This window comes from Tenrec ecaudatus, chromosome 4, assembly GCF_050624435.1.
Source record: "Tenrec ecaudatus isolate mTenEca1 chromosome 4, mTenEca1.hap1, whole genome shotgun sequence".
In the NCBI taxonomy this organism is placed as follows: Eukaryota; Metazoa; Chordata; class Mammalia; order Afrosoricida; family Tenrecidae; genus Tenrec; species Tenrec ecaudatus.
The window spans coordinates 99,020,239-99,032,796 of record NC_134533.1 but is presented as its reverse complement, the minus strand read 5'-3'; the positions used below and the strand labels follow the sequence as shown (position 1 = coordinate 99,032,796).

The 12,558-nt window shown below is 40.4% G+C and overlaps 1 protein-coding gene across 8 annotated transcripts in view; it reads right to left on the bottom strand.

Moving 5' to 3' along the window:
• Nucleotides 1-8,149: 8,149 nt before the first annotated feature.
• Nucleotides 8,150-12,558, bottom strand: part of CFAP300 (cilia and flagella associated protein 300) — a 32,963-nt gene continuing 28,554 nt past the window's right edge. For 2 of the 8 annotated variants that reach the window (XR_012783969.1, XR_012783970.1), the window contains exons 5-6: nucleotides 11,488-11,554; nucleotides 8,945-9,016 (exon numbers count right to left, since the gene is read on the bottom strand). Coding sequence is in view for 4 of the 8 variants with exons in the window: in XM_075546498.1 (XP_075402613.1) it covers nucleotides 8,888-9,016; nucleotides 11,488-11,554 (196 nt within the window). In the remaining 4 variants the exon portion in view is untranslated. Of the gene's footprint in view, nucleotides 9,017-11,487; nucleotides 11,555-12,558 lie in introns of all 8 variants that reach the window. The other 6 variants (XM_075546501.1, XM_075546499.1, XM_075546498.1 and 3 more) reach the window with 5 other exon arrangements.

The following is a 12,558-nucleotide window of genomic DNA, read 5'->3' as shown; positions in this document are numbered from 1 at the left end:
GGCTGGTGTGCTTCTTCCATGTGGGCTTTGTTGCTTTCCTACTAGATGGCCACTTGTTTAACTACAAGCCTTTAAGATACCAGAGGGTTTTTAATAGCCGGGCACCATTAGCTTTCTTCATCACATTTGTTTATGCACTCATTTTGTCTTCAATGATAATGTCAGGAAGGTGAGTATCATACATTGCCACATTATTAGAACAAACCATTCTTGTACTGAGGTAAGATTTAAGTAGAGGCCCAAAGTCCATCTGCTTCCTTACTGTGTATATATATTGACAAATATACCTATCATTATATATATACATATATATCTATGTTTATATATATGATTTTTGCTTTCTTGTTCTCTCCTCCTGCCCCACTATCATGTTAACCCATTGTTCACCTCCCAGTAATTCCTGTCAGAACGTGGAAATACTTATACCAATGGTGGGAACATAAAATTGTCACAACTTTGAAGGGCTATTTGTTAATATCTAGTAAGGCTGAATACAGTCTATCCCAAATATAAATCTTTACAGAAACAGACGTCCACATCTTTCTCCCACAGGTTTGAGTCAGGAGCTTTAATCTCTGTGCTTTAATCTCTGTGCCACCAGGGCTCCTACAACCCAAGGATCCCACAAGGATAACCCTAGAGAACACTTCACAGGGAGGCATCCATTTCAGGATTGTTCTCACAGCCAAAGGTCTAATCCATAACCTCACTGCCACCGAGTCCATTCTGACTCATAGCGGCCCTATAGGACACAGGAGAACTGCCCCTGTGGATTTCTGAGATTGTAACTCTTTACTGGAGTAGAAAGACTCACCTTTTCCCCATCTCACAATAGTAGGATGGATATGTATGATTGAGTAATCCAGTTAAGGTGGTGAGCTACTTAACGTTTATTGTGCCAACATGGCCAATGACCACATATGGGATTAATTGAATAGTGGGTAGATAAATGGCTTGATGAGCCTCGCCTCTCTTGTCTCTTGATCTTTGACCATCGGACCAGTGTGTGGCTGCCTTGCTTGTTCTGTGCCTCCAGTTGCAAGCTACACTACCTGTGGGACACCTAACCCATGGACTGTGTTGCTGTAATTTGAGGTTCCTTCAAGACCTGCTTTGCCACACTATTGGAATTTACATCTCTTGAGCTGGGGACTGTCGGATCCTGTCATCTGGCTGACTGTTGGTGACCTGCCTTCCTGTTTACTGCCTGTGCCCGGATAGCCTGAATTGCTCTACAGAGGACTATCCAGAGGCCCTCAAGACTTGAAGGACTGCCAATGTCTCACAACTGTCTCACAGAGTGAGTTGCACTGAGCCATTTGTACTGCTTTATAATTTAATTAACTGTTCATTTCTTACGTTATACATCTATCAGTATAAATATATATAAAATTATTAGTGCTCTGGTTTTGTTTCTCTAGAGAACCCTAACAGGTGGATAGAAAGGAGCTATTTGAGATATATTGGGGGTGGGGTGGGGGTGGGGAACAACCCAAGAAACTGTTTGACAAAAAAACTAAGTTTACAAAATTTTGGCACAATGTTTCCATGTATGTAAACGTTGAACTCTCAGAAAATATATTGTGAATAGAAGCATACATAGGTAGTAAAAATGTAATATGTGCTAAGAATATCCAACACCTTTAGGATATTGGTTATTTCTAGAAAAGGAAGGAGGGAATAATTTAGGAGCATGGGCTTTCGTCGTGCTTGTAACCGTTTATTTCTTAAGGGGGAATCCGGTCGAACGGGAAGGAAGTATGGCATAAAAAAGCAACACAAGGAATCTTTACGGCATTGGAATTGTTCATTAGTTTAACTGCAGTAGTGGACAGGAGACCTGTGGCATGGTGGGTCCCAAGTTGGGCTGCTAAACTCGAGGTCAGTAGTTTGGAACCACTAGTAGCTGGTTGGTAGAAAGAGGAGGCTTTCTACTCCCATAAAGAGTTCCAGTCTCAGAAATCCACACTCTCTCTGCCATTGAGTCGACGATGATGGCTCATAGCTGATCCAATGGGTCAGGGGTAGAACAGCCTCTGTGAGTGTCCGAGACTGGAACTCTTTACAGGAGTAGTCTGAAAGTAGTTTTGAAAAACTTGCCTTGGGGTTAGTAGCCCACCTCATGACCATCACTACACCGCCAGGGTTCCTGTTTGGAAACCTACCGGAGTTCTATTCTGTCCTATTGAGTTGCTTTAAGTGGTAACATGAATTTACACACACAGGTGGTAAACTTTTATCTATCAGGGTTATATTCCACCAGAGTTTTGCAAAATGTCCTTACTGGGGTGAAGGGGACAGAATATACAACGGATCTTCGTAATACTTCTGATAATTGCTTATGAATCTAAATGATTTCAGTAAGGATTTCTATTTAAAAAATTTGAATTAAATATGGCAAGATTTTATAATTGTCGTTATGCTTGGCCACTGTGGATCCCATCTTGTTGAGGCGCTTCCAGGTCTTACTTTACCAAGCATTGTGTCCTTTTTCCGGTATTGGTCGCCTCTTAAATGTCAAAATACGTGAAATGAAGTTTATCACAGTTCCCTCCTAAGCAGGCACCCAGGTGGTGCCTACGTGCTCAGCTGCTAACCAAAAAATGACGGTTCAAATCCACCAGCCACTCCAGGGAGAAGTATGTGGCAGCTTGCTTCTGTAAAGATTACAGCCTTGGGAACCTGTGAGGTGATTTCATTCTGGGTTGGAATCAACTCAAAAGTTATAGTTTTGCCTTACGGTTTGGAAGCCTCCTGATGGCAAGGCTTTTGTTTTGTTTTCTCTGCTAATAAGTAGATTAGATCGCTAACAGTTCTTGTAATCTAGTTTTCTTGACATCTAGATTTTTTTTGGACATGTAGAATATTTTCTGCTTCCATAATGGTAAGCACACTGTGGTGCTGACTAGTTTCCTCCTGTTACTTTCTTGATGGCACACATTGATGTTCATCTTACTCTGGAAACCTGCTCTCCATTTTAATTCAGGGTTCTTGCTTTCCCGGGACTCTTTCTTCTGTTGGTTGTGTTGAAGGTGACTTACCCTCTGGCCATGAAGTGGTAAGCAATAGGCCAGGCCAATCAGAATCTAGAAGGCTTGGTGAAGGGGTAGGCGTTGCACTCCACCTGAGTGACAAGGTGAAGCTTTCGTGGAGATTCCATGGCAAACCTAGGTGCTATATTTTCCACTTGCCTTGACTTTGAATTATATGCTGTGTATATATATGCTATCTACACTGGGATTTTTGCATCATGTAATCTGAGAATGGAATCAACAGAGAAAATGGGTAGAGAAACCAGGTCTTATAAAAAAAATCTGGGTCAGGTTTCAAACAACAAAGGTGGGGGGGGAGGGGGCGGAGGGTGTTGGTGGAAATATCACATGACTGTGAATGAGCGGGAGTGCGTGATGGGGACCCAATGCCCATCTGCAGACAGCTGGACATCCCTCGCAGAAGGGTAGTGGGGAGAAGATCAGTCACTCAGGGTTCAGTGTAGCAACAATGAAACTCAAAACCTCCCTCTAGTTCTTGAATGCCTCCTCCCCTCCCAATTATCATGATCCCAATTCTACCTTGTGGACCTGGTTAGACCAGAGGATGCACAGCGGTGCAGTAGGGATATGGAGACACAGGGAATCTAGGGCGGATGAACCCCTCAACACCAGCGGTGGGAGTGGCGACACCGGGAGGGAAGGGGGTGTAGAAAGGGAGAACCGATTTGGGGGATCTATGTGTAACCTTCTCTCTGGGAGATGGACAATGGGAAGATGGGTGAGGGGAGACGCCAGGCAGTGTGAGATACGATAAAATAATAATTTATAAACTATTAAGGGTTCAGGGGGGGGAGGGAGGAGGAAGGAAAAAAAGGAAAATGAGCTGATTCTAGGAACCCAAGTGGAAGGCGAATTTTGAGAACGACGAGTGCAACGAATGTATAAGGGTGCTTTACTCAATTGATGTATGTATGGATTGTGATAAGAGTTGTATGAGCCCCATTAAAAAGATTTATTAAATTAAAAAAAATCTGGCACAAAATCAGGTCAAACCTACTATTGGACTTTTAAGTTACATGAACCAATAAATTTACATTTTGCTTAAGAAATAATTTGAGGCAAGCTGTCTTTTACTTATAACCCACGAGTCTATTGAGTTAATGTCTCAAAGGGTTATGGAGAGAACTAAATAAGGCATGCAAAGCATTAACATGACTGGAAATGAACAAAACAATCATGATAATAATATTGCCATCCTCCCTTCCCCCCCCCAGAATTCTGAGGACACCCTTTGACTGCTGAGGGGTATAAATTTGTTCCTGTTCCTGTTATTTCCTTAAAGTCAGACAATGCTGCTATGGTAAAAATAGAAATAATTAAGTTACTACTTGCTAAACAATGCTTTTATCACATGGCTAACATAAAGTAGAAAGATTCAGAACCTCCTGACCAATTGAGTTGTTGGCTTCTCCGGAAAGACGCCCATCAGCTTTTCATCAGTGTTCTCGTCCTCAGTCTCTGAGCCTTCCTAAACTGCAGCTCCCTGGACTCACAGCTCCTCTGTGAACACTGTCCTCATCCTTTTCTTCCTCTGAAATCCTTTAGCGCTTATGATCTCTTTTAGCTATACGCTGCCTTGCATTGCAAGGGGGCTTCAAAAAGTTCGTGGAAAAGTGGAATCAAAAGATAATGGAATTTACCCCCATAAGCTTTTCAAAGCCCCCTCATATTAGTAGCATTAACCTTTATGAGTGTTTATGTCTCCAACAAAATTTCAAGGTTCTTGAAAATAACTGGGTAGTTCTTTCTCTCTCACATTTCACCGGATATACTTATGGGTTCCCAAATCTAGAAATAATAATCTAGAAATGATAATGCAGTATATAATAGCATCCATGCGAAATAATCATCTCATATATAATAATAAATCTGTGGAAATACTGTAGAAGGTGCTGTCTGCTTTTGCTGGTGGCTGCATGTGCAGTGCCTAGAAAATGCTCAGCACATCGGAAGTAAGCAATCAATATTTGTGAGGGAAAAATGGATATCAGTCTTGATGAAAACTTGATGATTAGATGAGTGAGAGTTCTTCAGCTAGATAATTCTCCTTAGACATCCGTCTTCAGAGCCTTCCGAGGTAGCTGCCTAAAGCTAGCTGAGAATGGGCTGGAGCAGGGATTACTGTGGATCTAAATGTCAGCACAAGCCTCAGGATGAGGGATTTCCTCTCTGCTCACAACTCTTACCAGTCTCTCTTCCCAACCCGCAATGCCTCAAACACCCCACCTGCTGACCCTTTAATCTACCCCACCTGCTGACCCTTTAGGGCAGCAACATTTGAATTTTTTTCTTAATAAGCATACCAGCATCACATATTTAATGATGGCCAGAATCATCATGGTTCCACTACTGACTCAGAAAAGATAATTGTGTGTCTTGAACAACTGTACTCACTGTCTATATCATCTTTGAACTTTCTTCCCTCAATTCATCACTGGAAGACTAGTGGTCACTTTCATGGTGTTACTTAGTTTGAGTCTTAGCAACTCCTATATATCCTACAGATATTTAAATGTCTTATCTTTTAGTATCCACAGCTCTCGGTGATCAGTATCACTTAACTGTCTTCCACTCAGAACCCCTAGTGAGGAACCTTCAGTTCTCATTAGTCAGGTATAGTCATGCATATTTTTGCTCCTGGGTCCAAATGTTCCTACATTCTTCAATTTTCAGCACTGTCCCTCTGTTTAATACCAAAATTACAGTATTTTGAGCCACCCTCCTTAAGTAGCTTTCAGAATTTCTGAAGAATGCTTTCAATTCCCAGAAAATGTTATCTTGTCACTGTGGTCAGCTGTCTCATGGCAGACAACCCTCCACCCACATCTGATCCCAGGTAGAACTTTCAAAGCTGGCTTCTACAAGCTGTTACTGCTTTCCGAGGGCAATTTTCCATCAGGCATATTCCCAGAACTCATATTTATTCCCCACACAATATAGCTAAATCCAAACCAAGAGGGGGTAACAAACAAACCAACAAACCAGAATTATGCTGAGCAGGGTGGAGCTTTTATAGTGCGCATTCCCCGCCCCACCCCCGGTGATCATTGAGCAATTTTCTCTGAGTTAGTGCACCCAGTGGCGTCACCTGGGAAGGTTCTCCCTGGTCAGTGAATTTTTTTTGTAAAAGCAGTTTCACTTGAACCTCGATTTTTGTGATGGCTGATTTAAGAGAAAAGTATGAGGCTGTGAAATCTTGTTTCCTGCTCAGGAAAAGTGCTGCAGAAACTGTTGTGATGTTGAACACAGTTTATACGGGCAGCACTATGAAAAAAACTCAAACAACTTTCTTGTTTCAGAAAAGGTGAAATGTCGATAGATGACAAACCTCTTTCTGGACATCCCTCAATGGACATCCGTAAATTGCCTGAATGGAGGAAAATTCTGATTTGGAGTTCATTCCACCAGGTCAGACTGTTCATCAAGCTTTCTATTTAGATGTTCTGAAAATACTGTATAACAGTGTATGACCAAAAGAGGCCTGATTCGTGGCCAACGAGGGACTGGTTTTGCCACCACAACAATGCACCTGCTTATGCAGCCATCTTAGTGTGCCAGTTTGGGGCAAAAAACAGCCTGCCTCTCTTGTCCCACACACTTTACTCACCTGACCGTACTCCATCTGACTTATTTTTGTTTCCATGAATGCAGAGGGACATGAAAGGACAGAGACTTGACTAGAAGGGGTGAAGGAAAAAGCGAGGGAGGTGTTGTCAGTCAGCCAAGATAGCTTTTTACATTATTTTAGTTTAGCTCCTTGTTTCTTATTACCTAAAGAGATTGAAATCAGCCAAAATCTATGTGCATTTAGTGAATGCTCCACCCCATTCTCTCTCTCTCTCTCTCTCTATATATATATATATATATATTCAATATATATATTAATTTCTATAGTCTTCACAACAACCTAAGAAGGGGATCCTACCATTTTCCTATTTTACAAATAAGGCAACTAATGCATATAAATTTTAATAACTTGCTCAAGGTCACACAGTAAGTCATAGCAGAAGAATCCAGACAATCTATGCCCTGTGTCCTGGGTATGGTCCCTAAAAGGCCACAGGATACAAGAGCTTCATTTTAGGTTTCTGATTTTAACTGCATTTTAGGTGATCTAATGATGAAAGGCAAGATGGGAGATGGATACCTCAGCAAATGTTAGTGTGATTACAAAGTATCAACAATCTGACACCTATTTTAACATCCTGGCACCATGTAATTCCTCCCCAGTACAACTTTGGGGATTGAGTTCAAGTTTACTGTGCCAACCAGGCCAATGAACATATGTGGGGTTAATTGAAGGACGGAGAGATAAATGGCTCAGTGAGCCTCGCCTTTCTAGTTCTCCGGTCTCTTGCTTTATGAGGGTCGGACCAGAGTACAGCTGCCTTAACCAGTTCCCTGCTTCAGCAGACAAGGCTCACTTCCTGCAGGACATCCAGAGGAGAAGGCACATGGACCTACCCCAATGCAGCCCTGGGTGCTGGAGCAGCTGTGTGGAGACCCCTGTCAGCACTGAGATGCTTACACATTCACTGACTCGGCTTTCCTCCTGCAGTCGGCATCATTGCGTGTGTTTTGTGAGATGGAAGAGGACTTTGTGGATTGGTGTTGGACATATGGGCTAATGTTGGACTTGTGGGCTTGGGCAGCATTAGGTTGGTATGTTTTCTTGATGTGCACCTAACCTTTATATACAACTCTCTCTTCTACATGCGTTTCTGTGGATTTGTTTCTCTACAGTACCCAGACTAGCACAGGGCTCTCAGAGGACTTGCAGTGGCACTATCAGTGTGAGCACAATGGTGACCCTAAAGACCCCACCAGGGGAAGACTACTTCTGCACAGATCACAGTCCACAACACCCTAGGGGTTGCACTCTACCACACAAGGTTGTCATGAGTTGGGATTGAATCAAAATAGTGAAAATTACATTTATTGTATACCTGAGTTTATACATTAATATCTACTCTTATTTTTCAAACTTGCGTCTACAAATTCTCTTGAGCTCTACATCCAAATTGCTAGTTGTTTTCCAGAGAGCACCACACACGTTTAAATACAAAATCAACATCTTTATCACTACAACACAGAATTTCCCACAGGCTCTCCATCCCCCATGGGATACTCGTCAATCACTTTTTCCACTAAATATCCAAGTTATAGTTTTATTCTAGTAATGTGTTAAAGGGGCAGTACTAAGAGACACCATTCCTCATGTTTCTGCCAATTTAGTAATACCAGCAAGGCAGCTCTCTGTTTATTTACAGCTCTTCTATTACCTACAGAACTAATTTTAACTTATCATATGATTTCAAAACATTTACAATTGCTTTCAGAACATTTTTTAAAATTGAGGCTTTTTAGTGATACAATGTATCCAAAGATTACTAGACTTTTCAAAGCTTTAGAACTATAAACATTTATGCAATGCAATGAAATTAAACCCATGTTTACAGAGTTAGCAGTGCACATTAATAATCAGTGGAAGAGAGGTTTAGTTTTCTGCTACAAAGTTAATTAGCTTCTGAAATAAAATACCCAAGAACTTGCTTATGAGTACAATACACATGAACTAGACGTTTAATTCCTTCTAACTTTGTAAAAATGCTACAGCTTGTATAAGTACAGATTACTTTGGAGGCAGAAGTTGGTTTCTCTGTTAGTATTTCAGGAAACTTTAAAGAAAGGTATCTTGGTGTTTGCTCTGAGCCAGCTCTTTATATTTTACCTGAGTTAAGTTGCAAAATAAATGTTTATCCAGATTTAAAATAAAAAGTGGAGGAATTTGAAAAAAAGTGCAGTAGAAAGGAAAGGGCTAATTGGAAATTGTATTAAGACATTTCTCCTACACCATAACTATGGTATAAAACATGAACATGACGCTTGATGGGGTCCACAATAAAGTAAGAGAATGTCTGTTCATGATTCTTTGTTGAAGGGTAGCACATGCCAGCAGAATCCTGAAAAAGAGAAACCTACATTATTTAGTACTCAACTACATTAAAATGAGAATATAATTGATAATCATATTTTTCTTTGGTCAAAACATCTTGAGACATATATAACACCTTTGACAATAAGTTAGTGGTTAAATAATATTACATATGTATTAATAGAAACAGTATACCTTACTAACAACACAGGTCTCACAGATCTTCCATGTATGCATATGTAATTCCTACCTCTAAAGAAATTATAATACAAAGAGAAATTCTGTCATTTAAAAAAGTGTATTTAAGGGTAGGGAGGAGGAAAAATTGAGGAGCTGATATCAAGGACTCAAGTAGAAAGAAAATGTTTCGAAAATGATGATGGAAACATGTACAAATGTGCTTGACACAATGGATGGATGTATGGATTGTGATAAGAGCTGTAAAAGCCCCCAACATAAAAGTGGGTGAAGGGAGACCTTGAACAGTGTAAGATATGACAAAATAATAATAATTTGTAAATTATCAAGGATTCACGATGGAGGGGGGTGCAGGGAGGGAGGGAGAAAAATGAGGAGCTGAAACTAAGGGTTCAAGTGGAGAGCAAATGTTTTGAGAATGATGAGGGTAATGAATGTACAAATGTGCTTGACACAACTGATGTATGTATAGATTATAAGAGTTGTTTGAGCCCCCAATAAATGATTTTTAAATTAAAACAGAAAATATTCAAAACTGAAGAAAAAAGTATATTTAAAGCTCTAAAAACAAACAAAACCCACTGTCATGGAATCGAATCCAACTTGATCCTGCAGGACAGAGCAGAACTGGGCTGTGGTTTTCATGGTTATCCATCTTTCTGGGAGTAGAAAGCCTTAAATTTCTCTCAAGAAGCGGTTGGTAGTTTCAAACTGCTGACCTGGAGGTTAGCAGTCCAAGGAGTAACCCGTCAGTGTTCCTTTGAAGTTCTAGTATTGTAAAAATGCCTATTTTCAATTTCCGGTATTCTTCGCTTCCATTAGGAACTTACCCTACATGTACTACGAGAGCAGGGAATCGGTCTTTGTTTATTAATCATAGAATGTGTTGCTTAGCTTCAAGTACTGGATACTGTGATACAAAGGCATCTTCAGCATGATTTTTTTCGGGGCCTTATAAGCTATGGTTTGACACACCACACCAGAGAACTGTGCTCTATTCCATCTGAGTCACAGATTTCATTCCAAACTAAGTAAAGAATATTTTAGATATGCACACCAGAAAGGAAGCCAGGGGAAAAGGTCCATACTGTTCTCCAAACAAATGCACACCCTATCAACTTTAAGTTTTAAGAAAAACTAAGTATCATTATCCTGTCTCTTAGGCTTACCATTTTGCTAACTCCAACACAGGGTTGCTAAGCATCAGAATCAACTCATTGGCAGCGAGTTTCTTCTTCTTTTTTTTTAACCCCAACATTATTAATAACAAGTGATTACACTGGCTGCAAATTGATGATTACCAGAGATGGGAGGGGAGGGAAGGTAAATCACTTACTAGAGGGTAGACACATATTAACTTGAGTAAAGGGAAAGGTTAAAAAAATTGGTTCATTAAACGTAACAACTTTCCCATTCTATGTAATAAGTTAACAAAAGAAACTGGTCATGCATTCTCTCTTTAATATCTTCTCAATAATCTTCTGTAAATCTAAAACAGTTCTTATTTTCCAGGTCATTAAATGAAGAGGAAAAGGGTGGGGGGAGAAGAGGAAGACCCCCACCCTAAAATTGGGGGTACAGACCCACCAGGTGCTTGATGGAGAAAGGTGCGGCAGGCTGCGCCTGTAAAGAGCGATGGTCTCAGAACCCCCGAGGGGCAGGTCCATCTGCTTTGTTCTACACAGGGTTCTCCGAGTTGGAATCTGCTCACTGGCAGTGGGAAACTACAGCTGAATGGTCCACACTGTCCTGCACAAGCATCAAAATAGGCACGGAGACCAATGCAAATAGAACTGAGAATCCAAAAGCAAACCCAAACAGCTACCATCAACTCATTTTTGGCAAGGGTGCCAAAGTCCAGGAGTGAGATAGCCTTTTTAACAAAAGGTACTAGTCGGATCTGCACATGCAACAAAGATGAAAATAAAGTGAGGAGCAGCCTATCGAATGGGAGAAAACATTGGACTCAATCTCCAGAATCTATAAAGAACTCCTGTAACAACCACAACAAAAGAGAAGCACAGTCATTTATGTCAGACTGGACACTGACTAAAGGGGCACACCCAGACACTCTGTCAAGCAGAAAACACAGGAAATGAGCTGATACTAACAACAGGAAATGCAAAACAAAGTTGTTGCTCTCTTGCTAGAGGTGGGGAGTGATGGGGAGGCACAATGAATGGAGTCCTGGCGAAAGGTGGCTTACTGATAAATCCATCGCAGCAGTGCTGTTAAGTGTTTGTTTATTAATTTCTCTAATTTCAAAGTTGAAAAAGAAAAAGTTTTCCCCTGAACACTTACATATGCTGTAACTTTAAAGACAGAAGATGTAATTTGTATTTTCTTGGTTTGAGGATTCTTCCGAACACTAAAAAAGGAAGAAAAAAAAGTACTTTTAAAATAATAATGCCTTTCATGTATTTCCTTTAAAAATTGTTTATTTTATAAATTAGATGGTGGCTTACAGAGCAGATCTGATTTACATTCAATAGTTCTTACACATTCTGATTCAACTCATCCTCTGCAACCCCTTATCCTCCTCCTTCCCCGGTGTCTTTTGTTTCCAATCTTCTTTCTTTCCTAACTCTCTGAACTTTGTCCTTGGGCAAATAATGCCCTTTTGATCTTAAATGGTTGATTATTTAAACACGGAGTGAGCTTCACTCCAGCCTTGTGAAGGGTGACTAAGGGCAATAGTTTGGGGCTCCCACCATGTGAATGTAATGCATTTTCAATAGGTTCCCTTTTTAGTATCTGTTTAGGTGTTCTGATTCATGTAGACAGGAACTCTGGTGTGGTAGTGGGTTGTGCTTTGGGCTGCCAACTGCAAAGTCAGGTGTTTGAATCTACCAGCCCTCCTATGGAGAAAGGTGAGGCTTTCTGGTTCAGTGAAGATTTACAGCCTTGGAAACTCACAGGGGCAGTGATAAAGAAGTGGAGAAGCTGTAGCCAGCGCTTTATGGCTTGCAGTTGGCCATTCTGAGGAGAAGAAGAGATGAAGTCTTCCTGAGTTGATGGATTACTATGGGTTAGATGATAAATTGCTACAGTAAAACAGAAGTAAGGAAGAGTTTATAGGTGTTGAATTAATAGTTTTTCACCTTAGAATTATCTTTTGAGAGTGACAACTTAATGAAAAGATGCTTCATATGTTTTAGACAAAAGGTATAAACCATTAGGGGTTAAGGAAGGTCTTCTAGGAAACATAAAAGTTACATAAATCCCTAATGGTTATACGCTAAGTTCTAAAATTTAATATTTGTAAAATTTGTCAAAGAAAACTTGACATTTAAAGAAAGATGAAAAAACCTTAAATTATGAAGAATTAAGTTGGGCCATTTCTGGAATCCTTTTTGATATATTGTGGCAAAA